This window comes from Salmo trutta, chromosome 37 (genome assembly GCF_901001165.1).
Source record: "Salmo trutta chromosome 37, fSalTru1.1, whole genome shotgun sequence".
In the NCBI taxonomy this organism is placed as follows: domain Eukaryota; kingdom Metazoa; phylum Chordata; class Actinopteri; order Salmoniformes; family Salmonidae; genus Salmo; species Salmo trutta.
In genome coordinates this window covers 21,735,093-21,757,996 of record NC_042993.1, presented here as the reverse complement: position 1 = coordinate 21,757,996, position 22,904 = coordinate 21,735,093, and the positions used below count along the sequence as shown (strand labels likewise).

Genomic DNA, 22,904 nt, shown 5'->3' with positions numbered 1-22,904 from the left:
GCCATGCTGGAATGGCTTCAGAACAATGTGAATGTCCTTGAGTGGCCCAGCCAAAGCCCAGACTTGTGGAAAGACTTGAAGATTGCTGTTCACCGCTGCTCCCCAAATCGAGATATGCAAAGCTGATACACACATACCCAAGACGACCATAAGCTGTAATCACCGCCAAAGGTGCCTCTATAAACTATTGACTCGGGTGTAAACATTTAATTTTCAATCAATTTGCAAACATTTCTCAAAACATGTTTTCACTTTTATTATGAGATAGTGTGTGTAGATGGGTGATTTCAATTCAGGCTGTAACAACAAAATATGGAATAAGTCAAGGGGTATGAATACTTTCTGAAGGCACTGTACCTTTTCTTTGAGGACGGCTTATGTATAATATGTTACCTTCTTAGTTAAAAGATAAAGGACATTGGGCTTCCCACCTTAGTGAAGAAATTCATAATCTAGAATAAGTATATTAAATAATTGTCATGATGTGATTTCTATTTGGACATTAATTGAGCTCAGTGTAGGCCTAAAGTCTTTTGTATTTTCTGACTGGTGCTTAGCTGTTTTCTGAGCACACATAATCTCCGCTAGCTGTGTTATCTGATATGGGGCCAGGTAACATCTAGATAAGAGTGTGTCGGTTCAGAGAAGATCATTGATTTAATCTTATATGTCTGCAGCTGACTGTGACTAGCCTTTTCCCCATCACGTGCACTGATGAGCGTGTTACAGAAAAAAGTTACTATCCCTTGTTTTATAGAGCTATAGTTTCCCTTTTTTCTTTGCCTTCATCTGTCCCTCTGACATTGTGAGCGAATCACAATTCACTATTAAGCAAAACATTTAAAGATATCAACAAGGAAATGAACACGTGACGTGCTTATCTGTACAGTTTTTATGGACAAAGATATGCTAACATTCAGTAAACGTGCAACAAATTACTAATACAAAACAGAAAGGTAAAGCACTTACAGCATTAGAAAAAGCGCTATTATATAAATTATTATTAAAGTCAATATTATTCCATCATTAAACACAGTAACAGAACTGTAACTTGGGTCAGACTTCTCAGAACTAGTTAATGCAAATAAAATACAACCATCTCTTGACATCTCATCTTACTCTGTATACCAATCCATTGTGATCCTGTAATTCGAAAAAGGTGTTTTCAATGACAGTAATAACTTAATAAATAGTACATGAACTGTACATTTATTGACCTGTCCTTTCAACAACATGCACAAATCCATGACATTAGCCAGGTGCTTGTATTACCAAAAGAGGCCCACTGTTTAACACGTCATCAAGACATGAGTATCGGTACATATTTGTTGGAAGATAATAGTTTTTTCCCTTTTCAGCAATGTCACATTTGTTTAATTTTAGGGGCATCAATGTTTCCTCTATTAAAACTTAAGTGAGGTGGTCTGCCCTGTCTACCTCTGTAACTCCACCTTGAATTAATGGATGAATACATTACATTAGGTGTGGGCTGCCCTGAATGTTGCTGTGGGGACCCTCAGGTCCTGCCTAAGGAAAAACATAGGATAAACAACAGGGCGTCATACAATATATTGAACATGAAGGCTGGCCAATAATCTGAGATGAGAGGTCTTGAACTTTGGCCTGGTCCATCTCACAGCAGGGTAAAACGAAAGGGACGTGACTGACCAGCGAAACCATGTTGAATTTTCTAATTGGTTAAGGTTCAAGGTTAGGGTCAGTTTCAGGGTTTGCCTTCACAGGACAGTCAATAAGATGCACGCCAGTCACATTTTTTAGCCTCTACACTCACAGTAGGCAACAGGAAGTGCTGCGCATGGGAAGGTGGGCAGGCAGCTTGGTGTGCTGCCTGAAGCTGTTCCTCTTGTTGTTGAGCACTGGAGCGGCGGTGGCCGGGGGGGCCGTGGGGGTCTCCTGGGCAGCAGCAGGAGGCACTGCACTCTCCTGCACCACATTGACCTGCTGGGGAGGAGCTTCGGGCTTTGCCGCACCCCCTTTGTTGTTGTTCTTACTGTTCTTTTTTACTTTCTTCTCCTGGGGCTCGGTGGGGTCTGTGGGGTCTTCGGGGGCGCCCTCTAGTGAAGGTAAGGGCTCTGCAGGCAGCTCTGTGGGGGTGGGCTTGCCCTCTGCCTGTTCCTCGTTGGGAATGTTCAGGTTGGAGGTGGAGCGCTTGGTGTTGGTGCAGGTGGACCTGTGTGTTGGAACGTATAAAACAAATGACCACAAACAGTATGTACAAAAGCAAAGCAAATTAGTAGCAGGTGTGTTATTCTTATGCAAGCCCTTCGCTCCACAAACAGGCTGATGTTGGAACCTTACTAACTATACAGCAGTGAAATTCAATGAACAGTTCCCAGTCATATGTTACAGGGCATCTTGCAGTATACCCCTACAGAAGAGATTGGTGTTGCCTCCTCCCCTGCTCCACTTACCCATTGGAGCTCCTGTCCTCTGAGTCCTTCTGTTCACTGCTGTAGCGGAGCTCTGCTGGAGTCTTAAACGACAGGTCCTTCTTCCCCTTCAGCCAATATGTCTTCATGTAGCCTTTACCCTGTGATTGGACAGAATTTAGGCAGAAATAGTACCGTGTTCATGATCCTTATGTTCAATACCTGTCATAACTCAGCCAATGGATGGGCTGCAAATGACCATTTCAAGACTTTTGAAGTTTGATAAAACTCCTGAAGAGATCAAAATCTATTATAATAGATAGATTTAAAAATTTGATTTAGTGTGGTGCATTTTTGTCTGTTTGGCAGGTGGTGCGTCACACGGTGCCATGATGGAACATCGTACACATACCTTCACAAAGATCTTTCCCCTCTCCTCAATTATGTAGGGCTCATGTTCCAAGTGGTCTTTGGTGGTCTGGCTTATGTGGATCTGCATGCCCTGTACAGACAGACACACAGAGGTTGATGGCTGACATAGTGCTAACTATTCAGCTCACAATGTCGCATTAACCTACTTGCGGCCTACTTACAAAACAAATGATTTGCTACACAGTGCTAATTGATCATGTCTGTTGGGTAAATCCATTTGAAATCAATCCGTTTTTGACACCACCCTTTTCGTTTGAACAAATTTTTCCATAAAATTGTGTCCATTGTAGAAGTGACCTTTGGACCTGAATGACAAAACATTCAAGAGATAAAGTTGCTCAAAGTTGACCTATTCTGCATACCCCACCATACCATGAGACATCCATGTCTTCATCACTGGGTCCTGTGTGGCTCAGTTGGTAGAGCATGGTGTTTGCAACACCAGGGTTGTGGGTTCGCTTCCCACGGGGGACCAGTACGGAGAAAAAAATGTATGAAATGTATGCATTCACTACTGTAAGTCGCTCTGGATAAGAGCGTCTGCTAAATGACTAAAATGGAAAATGGAAATGGAAAATATAAACGGTTGATAATTGGTATAATTTAAAAGCTTACAAACAGGGTTGTCAAACTATTTGAGAATTTCTTTTTTTTAAGTATGTAATTCTTTAACCTTAAACGTCAATTATCAAAAAATGCATTAACTCATATATTTAAAAAAAATATTCACATACATTGTAGCTTAGACCCTATTTGACATCTGAGGTTTTTGTGTTGTGACCAATGTTCCCTCTAAGCAGCGCTTGGGCACGCAGCTCCCTGGGACTGCCACTCAGAAGAAATATCAGCCTGCGCAGAGAAGTGATTGACCTTCACTCAACTATCTAGAGTTTTCCCCATTAGTTAACACTATTAACGTTTCCCCTTTACTGTGGGAATTGTGATTGAATCAATGCAATATTAGCCACATTCAAGGCAATATACTGAAACAAAACTAACTATGCAAGAGATGTTGTAGGCAGAACACATTGGAGTAGGTTTCTATTGCAATGACAGGCACAACTCAGTCCCTTACTCTACACAGACCAGTGCGCCATAACCAATCAGAGCTGCAGTAGGCATATATGCAAATAGACCATTGCCATATATGGATCTGTGCCATTCACTTTGAACTGGACTGTGTTTACAGCATGAGCAGTTGTGAGTAGATGCGCTTGTTTTGAGATCAAATCAAGAGCTATATGTAGCGACATGTGCAGATTTCTGTGTTCATAACCTTTGCTAGTTAGTGAGTTATTAGCCCAGTTATAGATCATTTGTAGTCAGCAATAGAGGAGTGATTGCTTCCTACAAGAGCACAAAATGTGTACATTTCTAGACATCTTTGAAAAGCGAGTCAGGTAAAGAGATTTGTTTTTGTCTTAAAGAGGCAGTTTTGTATTTTGAGATAGGGATGAATAACCTAAGTAGCCAATAGGCAGAGGGTAGCATAATTTGTCTGATTCTCTGTAATAATTGTATGGGAATAATAATGTATTTTATTTTTTAAAGTGGTTTCTTGCATCAAACACAACATCATTTTCAGTGACCTTGTCTGAAGGACAAGTGGATAAAAAGGTTAATGTCAAGCCCTGCATGATTTTTTTCTAAAGTCTCATGGAATGTAGGCCTATATTGAACATCACACATTGGCTGCTACTATTTCCATGTAAACATTTTATGGGATGCATTTTCTCTATTGTTTTTGATGGTAGGCCACTCTGGTAGGCCTACATTATGATCAAATAGCCACAGTGGCCTACTTGACCACTGTTAAAACAAACTTAAACTGGGTAGTTGCACAGAATTTTCACAACGTTTAGGTTTGTGCTCAGCAGACCTGAAATTTGCTCAGTGCCTACATTTTTTTGAGGGAACTTTGGTTGTGACCACCATTGGTTGAGACACAACATGCTCTTGAATACAGAGTGGGTGTCAATCATAGATATCTAACATGTATGGAACCTTTTGTTTAAATCAAAAGGAATGCTGTCAAAAAGTGATTAAATTCAAATGGATTTACCCTATAGTGAGGTTATGTTCTAATGTCAGAACTCACCACCCCATTGCTCTCCATGCGGGAGGCAGTGTTGACGGTGTCTCCAAACAGACAGTAGCGAGGCATCTTCAGCCCCACCACCCCAGCCACCACCATCCCTGAGTGGATCCCTGAAGGGAAACAACACACAATGAAGTTAAACTGCTTTACTGAACCTGGATCAGTGGCTCTAGATTCAGGGTGCCTTAAGGAGTATACATCTGGCAGCATTAACTGAGGAGCACAGTCAGGACATGGCTAGACAATATCAAGCCTTTGACTTCCTTTTGACCGGATTATAAAGACACACCGTACAGTATGTGTATGCTTTATGTCTGTCATATGCAGGGTTGGGTAGGTTACTATATAAATGCAATCTGTTTCAGTTATTAGTTACATGACCAAAATTGTAATCAGTAATGTAACTTTTGTATTACCCAAACTCAGTTACGTAATCTGGTTACTTTTTAATTACTTTCCCCTTAAGAGGCATTAAAGGAAGACAAAAAGGATCCATCAAACACATTTTCATGTGTCATCATAGTGGTCTCTGACTTGTGGAACAAACTTAAACTTTCGCCGTTTTTCAAGGCTGAATTGAATGTCATTGAGAAAACAGAAAGGTGACATAATGTATTTTTTAAAAGTAATGTATTTAATGTATTCTTTAAAAGTAATCCAAGAAGTAATCATCTAGTTTTTCAAAGGTATCTGTAATCTGATTACAATATTTTTGCTAGTAATGTATTACAGGTACAGTTTTTTGTAATCAGATTACATGTAATAATTATATTTCTATGGTAAGGCCCACTCCTGTCTACACTGTCTGTGCCATAGAAATAGAGTGACTAGATTGTATTTCAATGGTCTCTGCTCACCGACTCTGATCTGGATGTTGTCTCCAGTGGAGGGGTCTTTGAGGTGGTCGATGGAGCTCAGCATGTCCAGGGCCATGTCACATATGTGGTGGGCATGGAAGGTTGTCTTATTGGGCACGCCTGCCACCACCATGTAGGCATCTCGGATGGTCTCCACCTGAACCCAGGGGAATAAGAGTCAAGTAGTATGTTTAGATGCATTACTGTATACATTATATCCTACCAATGAAATAAACTAAACATTCCACTCTGTAAAACATTGCTACAGCCACTCAATGCATGATAAGAGTCTGTTCTCCTTTTTGGTCCAGCCAACCTTGGTTGAGTATTCAGGCATATTGTTCCCACAGAGGCCCTTGTTTTGTATTGTCCCAGTCATTCACCTTGTAGACGTTGTGCTTCTCGCTGAGCGTGTCGAAGACGATGTAGATCTCGTTGAGCATGTCCACCACCTGCATGGGCGTGATGTGGATGCAGATCTCGTTGAACTTCACCACGTCGCTGAATAGTATGGTCACGTCCGGGAACACCTGGGAAATGGAAAGGAAATACCAGCACACTTAAATGCTTGACATTTTACTGTGGTGTTTCTTCTGGCTTGATAGAAATGAGGTGGCTAGTTGGCTCCAGAATCCAATTGAGCCTTAACGTCATTGAATGTTTTGAGCCAACATGGAGGATAGTTTCCTCTACAAACTCTATGGCTGTGTCTGAAATTGCACCCTATTGCCTATATACTGCACTACTTTTGACCAGAGCCTGGGCCCTATATAGTGCACTATATATGGAATGGGGTGCCATTTTGGATGCACCCTGTATATCTGTATATGTATCTGTAAATTTACGGCTGTGGGTTAGTACCTGGCATGTCTCCAGGGCCGTGATACCCTTCCTGAGCCGGTCAGCCACAGCTTTGGGGATCATGGCGTAGAGGAGGGAGTCTCCTCTCTTCTTCTCCTCGTCAAGCTTCTTGATGATCTCCTGAAGCTGGGCGTACTTCTGCTGCTCCTGGAGTGGGAGGAGCCACCAGAGAGAGAGAGCTGTCAGTCAACTAACTCCTCCTCATCCTCCTTCAAAGGCCTATCCAGCCCCGCCCTTGAGATGGTCTTTGCCTCTGCCTTTCAGTGTAAACTATACACTGCATATGTCTATTTGTAACTTTGAAAATGAAGCTGCCTATGAGCAGGACTGTGTGTGGGTATAGTAGCATGTCTTGCATTCTTAGATGAGGCAAACTTGGCCCAGTTAGTAGAGCAGTTATCTGATAACGTTAACGATGTACCAAAGTACGGTTGTGTGCAATTCTAAAGGGTGGTATGTCGTATATATGAAATGTGTATGACTTACCTGGTCAAGAGCCAGCTGAAGTTCAGCCGACTGCTGTGTTCCGGCTAAGATGAGCTCTCGGCTGGAGTCGTGGAGGTTCAGATCGTTCACATAGACGCCCATTTTAATCATGTCCTCCACTGTCTCTATACTGGAAGAGGAAGAAAAAAGTGGAAGAGGAATGAGAGAGACAGCAAGGATGGGGTGAGTGGCTGAAAGGGAGATAAGAAGGGATTGGAAAGGTAGAGGGAAGTGGATAAATGGAACATGCAACAATTTCAATGATTTTACTGAGTTACAGATCATAACTAGCATAGGCCCACCCAATTGGGAGCCAGGCCCAGCCAATCAGAATGAGTTTTTCCCTCACAGAAGCTGGATGTGGAGCTCCTGGGCTTGTGTGGTTACATGTGGTCTGCGGTTGTGAGGCTGGATGTACTGACAAATTCTCTAAAACAACGTTGGAAGTGGCTTATAGTAGAGAAATTAACATTCAATTCTCTGGCAACAGCTTTGGTGGACATTTATGCAGTCAACATGCCAATTGCAAGCTCGCTCAAAACTTAAGACATCTGTGCCATTGGGTTGTGTGACAAAACTGCACATTTTAGAGTGGCCTTTTATTGTCCCTAGCACAAGGTGCACCTGTGTAATGATCATGCTGTTTAATCAGCTTCTTGATATACCAGACCTGTCAGGTGGATGGATTATCTTGACAAAGGAGAAATACTCACTAACAGGAATGAAAACAATCTTCTGCACAACATTGGAGAGAAATAAGCTTTTTGTGCATATGGAACATTTCTCTGATCTTTTATTTCAGCTCATGAAACATGGAATCAAATATATTATATTATGCATACTGCACATATTTAGAGGCATACAGTAATATTATAAATATTGTATAGCGTTTTTATTATTTTCATATGCTAATAAACACAGACACACCATAAGGTTAGCCAGCAGCATACCACCCTGCATCCCACTACTGGCTTGCTTCTGAAACTAACCAGGGTTGGTCCTGGTCAGTCCCTGGATGGGAGACCAGATGCTGCTGGAAGTGGTGTTGGAGGGCCAGTAGGAGGCACTCTTTCCTCTGGTCTAAAAAATACAAAATATCCCAATTCCCCAGGGCAGTGATTGGGGACATTGCCCTGTGTAGGGTGCTGTCTTTCGGATGGGACGTTAAATGGGTGTCCTGACTCTCTGAGGTCAATAAAGATCCCATGTCACTTATTGTAAGAGTAGGGGTGTTAACCCCTGTGTCCTGGTTAAATTCCCAATCTGGCCCTCAAACCATCATGGTCACCTAATAATCTCCAGTTTCCAATTGGCTCATTCATCCCCCTCCTCTCCCTGTAACTATTCCTCCATGTTGTTGCTGCAAATAAGAACGTGTTCTCAGTCAACTTACCTAGTAAAATAACGGATAAAAAAAAGGTAAGGACTAAGGTAAATGTTGGAGCCAAATATACTAACGTTCAGTCTCATTATGAACGTTTATGGTTTGTCTTATTAGAATCGTAAAATATAGATTCATTGAAATCTGTCACGTCTGCTCGAGGTTGCCAGGTTGCTTATCATTACGCACACCTGTCACCATCATTACGCACATCAGCGCTTCATTGGACTCACCTGGACTCCATCACGTTATTAATTACCTCCCCTATATCTGTTACTTCCTCAGTTTCTTTCCCGAGTCAGCATTAATGTTATTATGTTTCCCTTGTCTAGACGCGGTCTGTGTTTTGTTTCATGTCGGTTATGTATTAAATATTAACTCCCTGTACTTGCTTCTCGTCTCCCAGCGTCTGTCCTTACAGAAGTCATGTTTTGGGATTTCTATTATGGTTATCATGGGTATTTGAAAGCAATCGAATCAAACTTTATTTGTCACATGCGCCGAATACAACAGGTGTAGACCTTACCGTGAAATGTTTACTTACAAGCCCTTAACCAACAATGCAGTTCAAGAAAGAGTTAATAAATATTTAGTAAAAAAAATAATTGTAAAAAAAATATTAAAAGTAACACAAAGTAACAATAACGAGGCTATATGCAGGGGGTACCGATACTGAGTCAATGTGCGGGGGTACAGGTTAGTTGAGGTAATTTGTGCATGTAGGTAGGGGTAAAGTGAATATGCATAGATAATAAACAGCGAGTAGCAGCAATGTAAAAACAAATGGGGGGGGGGGGGGTGTCAATGTAAATGGTCCGGGTGGCCATATAATTAATTGTTCAGCAGTCTTATGGCTTGGGGGTAGAAGCTGTTAAGGAGTCTTGTGGTCCTAGACTTGGCGCTCCGGTACTGCTTACCGTGCGGTAGCAGAGAGAACAGTCTATGACTTGAGTGACTGGAGTCTTCGCAATTTTTTGGGCTTTCCTCTGACACCGCCTAGTATATAGGTCCTGGATAGCAGGAGGCTTGGCCCCAGTGATGTACTGGGCCGTACGCACTACCCTCTGTAGCACCTTACGGACAGATGCCGAGCAGTGATGCAACCAGTCAGGATGTTCTCGATGGTGTAGCTGTAGAACATTTTGAGGATCTGGGGACCAATGCCAAATCTCCTGAGGGGGAAAAGGTGTTGTCGTGCCCTCTTCACGACTGTCTTGGTGTGTTTGGACCATGATAGTTCGTTGGTGATGTGGACATCAAGGAACTTGAAACTTTCCACTACAGCCAGGTCGATGTTAATTGGGGCCTGTTCGGCCCACATTTTCCTGTAGTCCACAATCAGCTCCTTTGTCTTGCTCACATTGAGGGTCTAGGGTATCCGGGATTATGCTGTTGATGTGAGCCATGACCAGCCTTTTAAAGCACTTCATGGCTACCAACATGAGTGCTCTGGGGCGGTAATCATTTATGCAGGTTACCTTTGCTTCCTTGGGCACAGGGACTATGGTGGTCTGCTTGAAACATGTAGGTATTACAGACTCGGTCAGGGAGAGGTTGAAAATGTCAGTGAAGACACTTGCCAGTTGGTCCGCGCATGCTTTGAGAGTACACGTCCTGGTAATCCGTCTGGCCCCGTGGCTTTGTGAATGTTGACCTGTTTATAGGTCTTGCTCACATCGGCTACCGAGAGCGTTATCACACAGTTGTCCAGAACAGCTGGAGCTCTCATGCATGCTTCAGTGTTGCTTGCCTGGAAGCGAGCATAAAAGGCATTTAGCTCATCTGGTAGGCTTGCGTCACTGGGCAGCTCGCGGCTGGGAATCCCTTTGTAGTCCGTAATAGTTTTCAAGCCCTGCCACATCCTACGAGCGTCAGAGCCAGTACTCAATCTTAATCCTGTATTGACACTTTGCCTGTTTGATGGTTCGTCTGAGGGCGTAGCAGGATTTCTTATAAGCGTCCGGATTAGTGTCCCACTCCTTGAAAGTGGCATCTCTAGCCTTTAGCTCGATGTGGATGTTGCCTGTAATCCATGGCTTCTGGTTGGGATATGTACTTCGTCGATGCACTTATTGATGAAGCCGATGACTGAGGTGGTATACTCCTCAATGCCATTGGATGAATCCCGAGAACATATTCCAGTCTGTGCTAGCAAAACAGTCCTGTAGCGCAGCATCCGCGTCATCTGACCACTGCCGTATTGAGCGAGTCACCGGTACTTCCTGCTTTAGTTTTTGCTTGTAAGCAGGAATCAGGAGGATAGAATTATGATCAGATTTGCCAAATGGAGCCTCACCTGGGCACACCCCCTTCTTCCCATGTTCCCCATCCCTATACCTATTTTGTGGTTTGGTATTATGGCTCAGGTAGGTCTGGATGGTCTATAGTAGATTACATTTTTTGGTTTGGTTTTTATACTATCAAAGCTTTGGATTCTCCTTTTTTGGTTGCTTTGTAAACGCGTCTGACTGTGGCATCACATAGCTGTAGCCTCAAGGCAAGTTTTGAATAGGATTACATATTGCCTTTATAGTCAGATAAGGACTAGGTACTGTAAGGATGTTGTGGGTGGTCTTACATGGGCGTACTGAGGAAGATGAGCGAGTCCCACTGGGGGACGTACTTCATTTGACCCTTCAGGTGGAGGGGCTTCTTGGGAGGTTCCCTCATATCCTCGAAGATGGTTTCACTGCACTTCCCTGGGTATGACGAAGAGCAGCGTGGGGTCATCCACAGACATAGAATTTGGAAAAATTGGTTTGAAATGTAGAATTGTCATCTGTGCCATATTGTCACCAACAATTCCAAGACCATTTACACTCTAGTTATTCAAAATGGTATAGTTAATGCTTCATTCAAAATAGACAGGGCAATCACTGATTCTGACATTGTGTTGGATTTCTGTACCCCTTTCAAATTTAGGAGAACAAAGCTATGTAGCATGTAAACTTATTTTGGTAAGCTGGACAGGTGGGAAGATAGATAAAAAGAAGTGTGAAGGCCGAGGAAGAAGGTGTTCTCACCGGTGACAGTCTGGAAGGCGAGCAGCTCAATGTCCTCTCCCCCTGAGTTGGCTGAGCTGTTGTACTGAGTCAGAGCACTGCTGAACTCCTGGTCCCCCTTCATCTCCTCCACAGACTTCACATCTAATGGGCCAGAGGAAAGGAGGGAATGAATGACGGAGGGAGGGAGGATGGGTGGCTGAGTGAGTGAGTGAGTGACATTTGTTTTATGCATTTCACTCATGCTTATAACAGCACTGACAGAGAGATGTTTTATTGTTACACATATTGGAAGATTTTAAAAGCCCAGTGCAGTCAAAAATGAGATTTTCCTGTGTTTTATATACATTTCCACACTATGAGATTGGAATAATACTGTGAAATTATGAAAATTATGATAATACCATTTTAGTGTAAGAGCTGTTTGAAAGGACTGCTTGAAATTTCAGCCTTTTTGGTTGGATGGAGTTTTGGCCTGCCTGTTGACATCACCAGGCAGGAAGTTAAGTAAATAGACCAATAAGAAAGAGAGTTCCAAACCTCTCTGCAAATAACAGCTAGTTTTCAGTTTTCCACTCCCAGACAGTCTTAGCAAAATTCTTGCTTAAGAAATTGCTCTTCGTCAAGAAGCTATTTTTCATTTTAGTTGAAACAATCACAGTAACTTACTTAATTGTTACCAAGATATGATTTGATATTGAGATAAAAACAGCTGCATTGGACCTTAATTAATCAAAATCACTTAAACATTAGACATGTGCTAGAGATTGTTAGGGACAAAGTACTCCCCTCTCCTGTCGGTTGACTGTGGCGACGGGCGGACCCTTGACTTCTCTGTACTTCTCTCTTCCTCTCTCTTGGGTTTCTCGCTCTCCTCTTTTCCCTCATCTTCCTTTTCCTTGCTCAGCTTAGGGACATTCACCTTCTGCTTGCTCTCCACCACAGCTTTGGACAGTAGCTCAAACACATTGTTAAGGTGGGTGTAGATCTGAGGGAAAGCATGGGAACAGATCATTTCAGTCAAGTCCAGGGCCCATATTCACCTTATTTATTGTGACTATGAAGGCAACATTGATCCTAGATCAGCACTCCTACTCTGTGATTCTTTATTCTGAGACTGGCCCTGATACATGCAGACATAGTGATGCTTAAAGACCCCACACAGTCATCCTATTTCCCAAGTAAAAATAGCCTTTGAATGACAAAAACATCACCCATAATATTTGTACACTATTAAAATGCTCAGAACTGAGAAATGTTACCCTTTCTCTCATTTCTAACTATCAGGAAGCCTGAAAGAACAGGCTGGGAGTGCGGGGAGCTTATATTCATGAGCTCGCCTTGACTGACAGCTCTTTGAAAATGCCTTTGTGGTCGTTGTAACAAGGTAAACAATGGTACCACGTCATAGATGACCAGGTAAACAATGGGCCACATGTCATTCCGAGCCTATATTGTAAGCTCAACCCATTTCCTCTGCAAAATGCTCTCATAGTCAACAGAACTGTTGGATATCAGACAAACAGCAGCAATACACAATTGCATTTCTATTGTTTTATAACTAATTACAGTATACAGTAACCTGATATACTTCTCACAAGAATTAGTAAAGCCTGAGTCACCTTAGAAGCTTACACATAAAAGAATGTACAAACAGCATATAATATGTGTACTGGACAATTTATTGGTGCCTCAGCATTAAATCAAATAACATTTTATTGGTCACATACACATATTTAGCAGATGTTCTTGAGGGTGTAGCGAAATGATTGCATTATAAATAACAATATGTTCAGAATTGTATGTATTGATCAGACATTTATTTGATCATTTACAATAGGACAGCATAGCCCAAAATATTGATCAACATGAACACTCATGAAGAATAATGGTGAGAAAGTTTTGAGACATCATTTCATATAAAAAAAAGAAATATTAGAGTCATAAGCCTAATATAGGCACCCAGCCACCCTAGTGTCCAGGACCCCATTGATTCGTACAATTTGTAACACTGATCTCCTATCTAAATGCTTGAGAAAAAAAACATACAAATTAACAAAATGTGATATCATGTAAAAGCTAATTACTTTGGCTTTAGGTAATGCAACTAACCACAGAGATTGATGGGGAGGGGAGCGGGAGAGGAGCTTCAACGCCATACAACACTCCTTCTGTGGCCTCCAACTGCTTTTAAATGCTAGTAAAACTCTTCATGCTCTTCAACTGATTGCTGCCTGCACTCGCCCGCCCGACTAGCATAACCACTTTGGACGGTTTGGACCTAGAACATGTGGACAACTACAAATACCTAGGTGTCTGGTTAGACTGTAAACTCTCCTTCCAGACTCACATTAAGCATCTCCAATCCAATATTAAATTTAGAATCTGCTTCCTATTTCACAACAAATCCTCCTTCACTCATGCCGCCAAACATACCCTGGTAAAACTGACTATCCTACCGATCCTTGACTTTGGCGATGTCATTTAGAAAATAGCCCCCAACACTCTACTCAGCAAACTGGATGTAGTCTATCACAGTGCCATCTGTTTTATCACCAAAGCCCCATACACTACTCACCACTGCGACCTGAATGCTCTCATTGGCTGGCCCTCACTACATATCTGTCGCCAAACCCACTGGCTCCAGGTCAGCTATAAGTCTTTGCTAGGTAAAGCCCCGCCTTATCTCAGCTCACTGGTCACCATAGCAACACCCACCCGTAGCACGCGCTCCAGCAGGTATATTTCATTGGTCATCCCCAAAGCTAACACTTACTTTGGCCGCATTTCCTTCCAGTTCTCTGCTGCCAATGACTGGAACGAATTGAAAAAAATCTCTGAAGCTGGAGACTTATATCGCCCTCTCTAACTTTAAGCATCAGCTGTCAGAGCAGCTTACCGATCACTGTACCTGTACACAGCCAATCTGTAAATAGCACACCCAACTACCTCATCCCCATATTATTACTTACCCTTTTGCTCCCCAGTATCTCTACTTGCACATCTATCACTCCAGCCTCTATGGCCTATTTATAGCCTACCTCCCTACTCTTCTACATTTGCACACACTGTACATAGATTTTTCTATTTTTCTTTTGTGTTATTGACTGTATGTTTGTTTATGTGTAACTCTGTGTTGTTGTTTTTGTCGCACTGCTTTGCTTTATCTTGGCCAGGTCACAGTTGTAAATGAGAACTTGTTCTCAACTGGCCTACCTGGTTAAATAAAGGTGAAAAAAAAAAGGATGGGGACCCAAGTACCCTGCTTCAATCAAGCAGACTTCAGTCACCCACTTGGCTTCAGTCACACCCAAGATTGAAGCGGGACACAAATCCAGCTATGGCCTCCTCCTTGTCAGGCCTCTCACACTGGGCAAACTGGGGTCCTGGGATGGACAGCTCACACAGCTTCCCCACATACTGTAACATGCTGGATCAAGGGTGACCTTGTTGAAGAGGAGATCCAGGAACCTGTCTACGTAGCCTGTAATGTTTTTGAAAAGGGAAATGTTTGTTAAATGGGTAGTGAATTTATTTTCCTTTTATTTACTGTTCTGAGTTACGATGCTATCAATTCGTTGATGTAGTGATCTGTTAATTCTACAATGTGTTTTCTGGTGTTTTTGAAGTACTCAATTTGAAATATGCAATATCTGGTTGTGCACTTTTTTGTGAAACTTTTCAATGTTTGTATTTAAAATTTTTGGCTGCCTGAAATGCTCAATTGGTGCAGATTTGAAATGAACAGTGGTGTAAAGTACTTAAGTACTACTTAAGTTGTTTTTTGGTGTAACTGTACTTACACTATCTATATTTGTGAAATTTTTACTTCACTACATTCCTAAAGAAAATAATGTACTTTTTACTCCATTCATTTTCCCTGACACCCAAAAGTTATCTTTACATTTCGAATGCTTAGCAGAACAGGAAAATGGTCCAATTTACAAACTTATGAAGAGAACATCCCTGGTCATCTCATCTGCCTCTGATCTGGCAGACTCACTAAACACAAATGCTTCGTTTGTAAATTGTCTGAGTGTTAGAGTGTGCCCCTGGCTATTAGTAAATAAAATCACAAGAAAACTGTGCCTTCTGGTTTGCTTAATAAGTAATTTGAAATTATTTATACTTTTACTTTTGAGACTTAAGTATATTTAAATGAAATACTTTTAGACGGTTAGTCAAGTAGTATTTTACTGGGCGACTTTCACTTTTACTTGAGTAATTTTCTATAAACATATCTTTACTTTTACTCAAGTATGACAATTGGGTACTTTTTCCACCACTGGAAATGAATAAATGGCTTACAGTATTTTTGGTCTGTCTTCACATTTCACAGCATATCTCCCCCCCCCCCCCCTTCTTTGCCTTTTGAAAGACGATTTTGTATCACAGCATTCCTGCTGTGATGGTTGCCTGGGAAGCTGTGCAGACAAAATAGATGTTGAATTTTCAAAAATGTCTATCATTACAGCTTGATGATAGTGAAAAGACAAAAGTAGATGGAAAGTGAAAATAATAATGATACTTACATTATGGTCAGCGCTTGTAAGATCCACTGTTCCAATGTCAATGATGGTATTGCATCCGTCTTTAGGATTAGCTTCCTGGCAAGACCAATCGAATATTCTCCACAATTGATAAAGCATTTTGTGCAGCCTGTCCTCCCAAAATGAAAATGAGACATTGCTGTCGGATATCTTCATTCTTCGGAAAATAGTGCAACGTTAAATGTACACTATTGCATCCTGTCACAATGTGCTTTTTGCCGGCATGCGGGTAAGTAGCATGATAGCTAACAGTCACACCACAGATAAAAGGCTACCAGTATATTTAAAATATATATATTATTTGGTCACGCGTTCTGCTTGAGCTAGCTACTAGTGCCTTGCCTACAGTTTGTAAACAAAGCCAAAGCAAGGCGTAGGAACACATGCAATTACGCTTTTAAGGCGGTACATATTTAAATTAGTTGAGATCATAAGACGCTACCATTGGTGTATTACATTTCCAGGCTTTATGTGACGTTGGATAAAGCAGGAAGTAAATCCTTAGTAATGCCTGTCTGAATCCAAGCGTTTGACATGGGGAAGGGGACCAGTAACTTTATTATCAAACTTTATCAGTGTGCCAGCTACAGTCATTTTTCATACTTGAGTTACCCTACTTTGTATTGGTTTCATCCAAATATCATCCAATGTGATGAAAAACCCGATTTCCACTGTTTGGACCATTAAAGGGGGTTTTGTTGAATGTAACTAAATAATCCAAATATCCACAAAAAAACTCTGGATTGACAACAGTAGCCTAGGTAAGTGGAAAAACCATACAAAATGTAACAGAACCCTCACCCCCCTCTCTTCTCTCCTGTACTCACGTTGTCCCAGCTGAACTCCAGCATGGGCCGCACCAGGGTGAACTCTTCGTTGACCTTCTTGCCCTGCAGGTCGGAGAAGACCTCCTTTAGACCGTCCCCGATGCGGTACATGGTCATGTCCCGGCGGAAGATCACGCTAAAGGGAAACATGTCAAAAAAGATGCCCCTCTTCATGGGTAGCTTCTCGTACCCCGGGGCCGTCTTCTGCTGGGGCATGCGGTGCTTGAAGGCAGCGTTGTCAAAGTTCATCTTGTAGATCTGCGACAAAGAGACATCGAAGGTAATCATGGCGACACAGCTGTGAGGATCTTAAGGTTGTAAAGATCTTGACAATGGGGCCAGACACTAAAGTTGTTTGACAATGGGGCCAGACACTAAAGTTGTTTGACAATGGGGCCAGACACTAAAGTTGTTTGACAATGGGGCCAGACACTAAAGTTGTTTGACAATGGGGCCAGACACTAAAGTTGTTTGACAATGGGGCCAGACACTACAGTTGTTTGACAATGGGGCCAGACACTGAAGTTGTTTGACAATGGGGCAAACAGTAGCACTTGGAAAGTGACGCACTCCTAGGTCTAGGTCGGAGGAGTTACTTGCACGTGCGCTGGGGTGTACATAACATTGTTCAAAAGAAGTAGCTTCAGATAGGTAGATGCCCACAGTACAGTACATACCACATATGTCATCTTCTCAGTCTCCTCTTTGGACAGGATCTCAACTTCAATGTCTGTGTTGTAGAACTGCCTTCCCACTTGAGACAGCTGGCCTACAGTATGGGAAGTGAGAACAAGTATTTTTACAGATTGGGAATGTGTAACATGAACCCTATGTATAGTATACCAAATATAGTGCTTCCAGAAAAATTGTTTTTGCTATGTTTGTCCTCTGTGGTGCTCCCTACCTACCTTTGACAAACTGGGTGAAGCCCTTGCGGGTGCTGCGGTAGTGCAGGGTGAGGCTGGTCTCACACTCCTCCTCCACACAGAAGCTGGGAGGCTGCACCTTGGGAAAGGAGAAGCGGAAGTACTCGTGCAGGTTGTCCAGCTCATTGATGAAGTCACGCACATTACGCCCCAACACCTGGATGAATGGATAAGGGATTAATAATGATATTACACACACCAGTGTATTGATCATTGATTAGGGACAATTATGCCTAGTGTTAACTCAGACACTTGAGGAGGGCCACTAGGCACTTGGTCACCTTGAGAATCCTCTCATAGCCGTAGTTCCCGATCCTCTTCACCATGTAAACCCCGAAGGCATACATGAGCTCATCATGGGTCTTCCCCAGGACCTCGCCTGCTGCCTTGGCCAGCCGCAGGATCAGGTTGTCACTGCAGGGGAAGAAGGAGGATACCTAGATATGACATTTACATGGACATTTTAGTCATTTAGCAGATGCTCTTATCCAGAGTGACTTCCAATTAGTGACCTGTTGTCTATGTGTGTGTTATGTATTGATGGTCTATGTAAACTTGATGTGCTTTTGCCAACTCTGTCAGGAAAGAGATTCAAGTGAAACCTCAAGTGACTTCCCTTCCTGGTAAAGTTAGAATATAAAGTAAATATGACACATATGATGGGTACAGAGAAGTAGTTAGCCCCGACAGTTAGATGGGATATGGCCGTACTTGTACATCTGATGGCGGACAAACTTGAGATGCGGTATCTCTGCCCGGGCCTCTATCAGTCTCCATACATCCTCTCCGTACGACTCGTTGATATAATCATTCACCGCTTCCAAGTACAGGCCGTACATCTTAAGGGGGTTGGGAACCTCCAGATTTCTGCCAAGTTTAACTGCTTTACTGAGGAATGGTAAGGCAAGAAGAAGTGTAAAACACCTGCAGTCTGAGTCATTTTGCATATAGGATGAACTAGATGTTAAAAACTTTGAAGTCCCTCATTATTCATTGTCACAAAATGTTTCCAAAAACAATGAATCATCCCTTTTGGGTATCTTGAATAGGATTGACATGAAACAATATGAATGAAGTTTTCAGACAGAGCAAGATTCTCCCCTTTGAAATCTTGCTCTACTCACAGCTCTATTCTAGGACTAGCACATGTGCAGTACTTGCACTTCACATGTAGTATTTAACCAATGAGTAAAAAGAAAATCAATCTCACACCTATATCACAAACACATTTTCACATGCACACACATCATGCATACATATACAGGCACAATGAGTTACTTTACACTCTTACCCTGAGGTCTACCTCTGCACACTGTTACACAATACTCATTTGTCAGTGTCAATCAAAAGACTTTTACAATAGCAGAAGATTATCCTTTAAAGACTCATCTTTAAATAAACACTACACTGCACAGTATTGCCTCTAGTCTATGGCACCTCAGACCTAAAATTGTCCGGAATCTATGTTCCACAGCATTTAGCCAGCTAACACAAATGTTTCCTCATAGTATATTAAAGGTTTTCCAAAAGAAAAAGCAGAAGAAGAGGGGGAAAATATGGGTCCCTTACCTGCAGTCCCTCAGTGGTATGTAATTCGCTGGTCCAACTGCGGGAGCGAACGCCAAAATGCTGCTCCCTGCTCTGACTGGCCAAACACCTGCTCGTGACACTGGCCCTCTTCAAACACTTCTCTGTCAAGTCAATGGGTGGCAGGACCTAAAATAAGAGCGCCAGGGCATGTTTCTGGCAGGTACCAAAGAAAAGGTAATAGTGGTGACTTTCTAGCTCGCTGAAGACATAGCAGGCCAATGTGTGTGTGTACTGTAAGTCTGTGTTTGGATCTTGGTTATGAATGCCAAAAGGAAAAGTGTGTGGGCTTATGTGCTTAAAAGTGTGTGGGCTTATTGTGGGGAATCTCTCAAGAGGGGCATGCCCCCCTGTGATATAACTCTAAATGTTTTAAATACATCAATATACTGTCTAGTTGTAAATATAGGGCTGTGGACTATGAAGTGCATTGTGACAAATATAAAATCAGTAGGCTCTAAAGGCCTAGGTCATGGGATGGGCAACATCTGGAGCAGCCCTTCAAAGGATTTTGGGGGGGGTTGATTTGTACATTAAAAAAACAAAGTCAATTGCTGGCTGGACAAATTGAAGATATTTAATATTTAAATATATAAATATGTATCTACCAGGTTTTAGAAGTGCAAGTGTAACCTGTAGTCGTTTTTTAATCCAAAATTTAAAAAAAGGTATTGTGTTGGAGCATTGGTATAGCCTTGGCTACAGATGCTTGTGAAGCGCTCTATTATAATCCTATGCTAAACCCACCCGTTTTCAGAACCCGCGGGGAAATTGTGTCAATTTAATTTGTTTAATAAGGTGTTCTCTCGTGTTGCAAGTACGGATGGATTGAGAAAGCCCTGTGAGTGTGAACATGTTCTTGATGGTAATAGTATGCTTACCTTTAAAACGTTTCTATAGACCTCAGGTAATGTAAATTGGTTACGAGCAGCCCTGCTTATTGAGGCAATGGTTTTGCCTGTTCTGTAAACTCTGAAGGGGAGAGTATATATCCAGTGATGGCAATTTAGCTGCTAGATTTAGCAACTTTTCAGACTACCCTGGCAACTATTTTTTTCAAACAGCACCTAGCAACAAATTTAGCTACTTTTAAAAATGTATTTGGAACTTTTGAAAAGTGACTCGAAAGCTAAAATGCACGCATTTTTCCTCTAAATGACACAAAAACGATTTTCCTGTCACACACTCAGTCACAACACACGTGCTTGGCTGCAAAAGTGCATTGTGAGTGAAGTTACCAGCAGGCGCTCAGCTCGTGCACAGGCAGCAGCAGGCCAGCAGCAATTTCAGAAAATTGCAAATAATTGTTGGCTGACTGCAGCAGCAGTAGTACGGGTTCGACGAGCCAAACCCAATGAATATAGTTGGTCACGAATGTTTGATCTTGAACAGAATTTACAACATCAATCAACATGTCTCAATCAAAATTGTACAGAAAATAGTGGGAATCTGTACCAGAACAAATGTCAAATCATGTGTTTTGCCGAGATGGACAGTCAATTTGAGTAACGTTATTGTGTATTCTACGTAATGACGCAATGACGTCACAACGTTATTTAGCAACAAATCAACCTGCCTCGAGCAATTTACCCTGAAAATTAGTTGGCAACACTGAATATATCAACTATGTTGTTAGCCTGTAGGGCAGGCTATAGGTATATTGTCCAAGTAGGCCAAATCTATCCGTAGCCTGTTTCCAAAAGCCAAATCCGTTGGGATTGAGAACAAGTTGGTTTGAATAACTACTACAACTTTTAGTTTTATTTAGTTCATTTAAAAAAATGTATTCACAGATATGGTGCACCAGCCTTACCACTTTTGGCCTAAGCTGTCTGATCTCCCCACCAGCCTTCCTGCATCCCGCGCGCAAAAGCAAGCCAATTATAAAACTATAAACACTTAATTTTCAAAGCTTTAGTTCTGTTGTAAAGTAGTGTGACGGTGCCCCTTAGTGAATATTTAGAGAAAAGTAGATGAGCGCATTAAAACTCACTCAGGTGTCGGTCGAACCTATTCTGTCTGTGTGTTGTGTTACAGACTCACGCCTGTAACACAACACACAGACAGAATAGGCTCGACCTCACGCCTGTAACAACACACAGACAGAATAAGCTCGACCGACAACTGACTTGGTTTTCATGCGCTCATCTACTTTTCTCTAAATATTCGCTAGGGGGCACCGTTACAACGCTCTCCATTCAAATGAAAACATCAATAGACGTCACCAGAGAGAGAAACGACACTACCACTAGTGATGGGCATTCGGAGTCTCTTCGGTGAGCCGGCTCATTGGCTCCGTTCGCGTAAAAGAGCCGGCTCATTTGGTTCCCAAACGTCTCTTCTTTTAAAATGCTTTAAAATCTACGTAGAACCATGAAACAAATAGCAAATATCCATTACAAATCCCAAAAATGTAGGCTACTATAATGTCAGATCGTGAAATGCGCGTTCAAATACATATTTACCTGGCCAGATTATTATATAGCCTGCAAAAAAACGAAGTGTCGACCAAATTGACGCACTTTCCCCACTATGTGTTTCTGCAGTCTGGAGTCACCCTCTTAAGAGAATAATTTTGTAATTTACAGAATCAAAAAGCAGTGCAGTATGCAAATCAGGAAGCCAAATGAACGGCTCTTTCTCCGAAGCGATTCGGTTCCCGACGTTCACCAAAAAGATCTGTTCAAAAAGAGCCATTCGTTCGCGAAAGACCCATCACTAACTACCACCGCTGTAAGTGAAGCTACAGTCGGCATTGCTTGCACACTTTTTCGTAGTAGCTGCACCTAATTACTTCACATCCTTAATGCTCCTGTGAGTGTCTATGATAATCTTAGAACAACTTGTTTGACCATGGAAGTTCTGTCTGCTCTGCCCACCATTCTCATCATAACCTACAGCTCTTCAAGGCCTAGGCCCACTAGCGGTTCTGGTGGGTTCTGTTATTAGACAGTGGCAACGCGGAACACTAATGATTATGAACATGGTGTTTTGCCTGCTAATGCCTGCAATGCAGTGAAGAAAACAATATGACAACAATAACGTCTAATGTAACTGGCTCCTCTAACAGTACAACTGGCCCCAGCTTGCCCCCCCCCCCCCCCCAGTTGAAATGGTCTAGAACTGCCACTGCCTAGGCCTATCTATTGTTACAAAGAGGAGACTATGTATTATTCATGCACTGTAACCAAATGTAGGCTAACAAATTGTTTACTGAATCAATGACAGAAACTAGCCCTTATAATGCCAGTCAGGTCCTCCTGTATGTGGTGATACTTCTTCAACAAGATTACTTTAATCTATTCCAACCACAAATGGCCCCTCCTCCCCCACTCTACCACAATATGACAGGTGTGTGGTGAACCAGGGGTAGTTCTTTTATTTGGTGTGATAATTAGCATCCTCTACCACATTTCCTGCCAGAGCTGGATTTCCTCCCTTTCTCTCTCTCGCCACCTCTTCCTTTCTTCCAGGTGTTACTGTCTTATTTAATGGCCTCTCTACAAC

General features: G+C 42.2%; 1 protein-coding gene across 2 annotated transcripts; it reads right to left on the bottom strand.

The window, feature by feature from the left end:
- Window positions 1-874: 874 nt before the first annotated feature.
- Window positions 875-20,408, bottom strand: LOC115177019 (soluble guanylate cyclase gcy-31). Of its 2 annotated transcripts, none has more exons than XM_029737464.1 (18): window positions 20,279-20,408; window positions 19,380-19,553; window positions 18,522-18,698; window positions 18,092-18,224; window positions 17,793-17,967; window positions 17,562-17,653; window positions 16,885-17,142; window positions 12,297-12,495; window positions 11,529-11,651; window positions 11,084-11,204; window positions 7,125-7,254; window positions 6,639-6,785; window positions 6,161-6,307; window positions 5,778-5,934; window positions 4,921-5,030; window positions 2,803-2,892; window positions 2,433-2,551; window positions 875-2,191 (listed from the first exon to the last, which is right to left on the bottom strand). In XM_029737464.1, exons 3-18 carry the CDS (start codon window positions 18,647-18,649, stop codon window positions 1,789-1,791), a joined length of 2,532 nt encoding a protein of 843 aa, XP_029593324.1. In that variant the 5' UTR covers window positions 18,650-18,698; window positions 19,380-19,553; window positions 20,279-20,408; the 3' UTR covers window positions 875-1,788. The 2 variants fall into 2 exon arrangements, with proteins under 2 accessions (XP_029593324.1, XP_029593325.1); XM_029737465.1 differs by having other exon boundaries at window positions 19,380-19,526; window positions 20,279-20,406.
- Window positions 20,409-22,904: the final 2,496 nt, after the last annotated feature.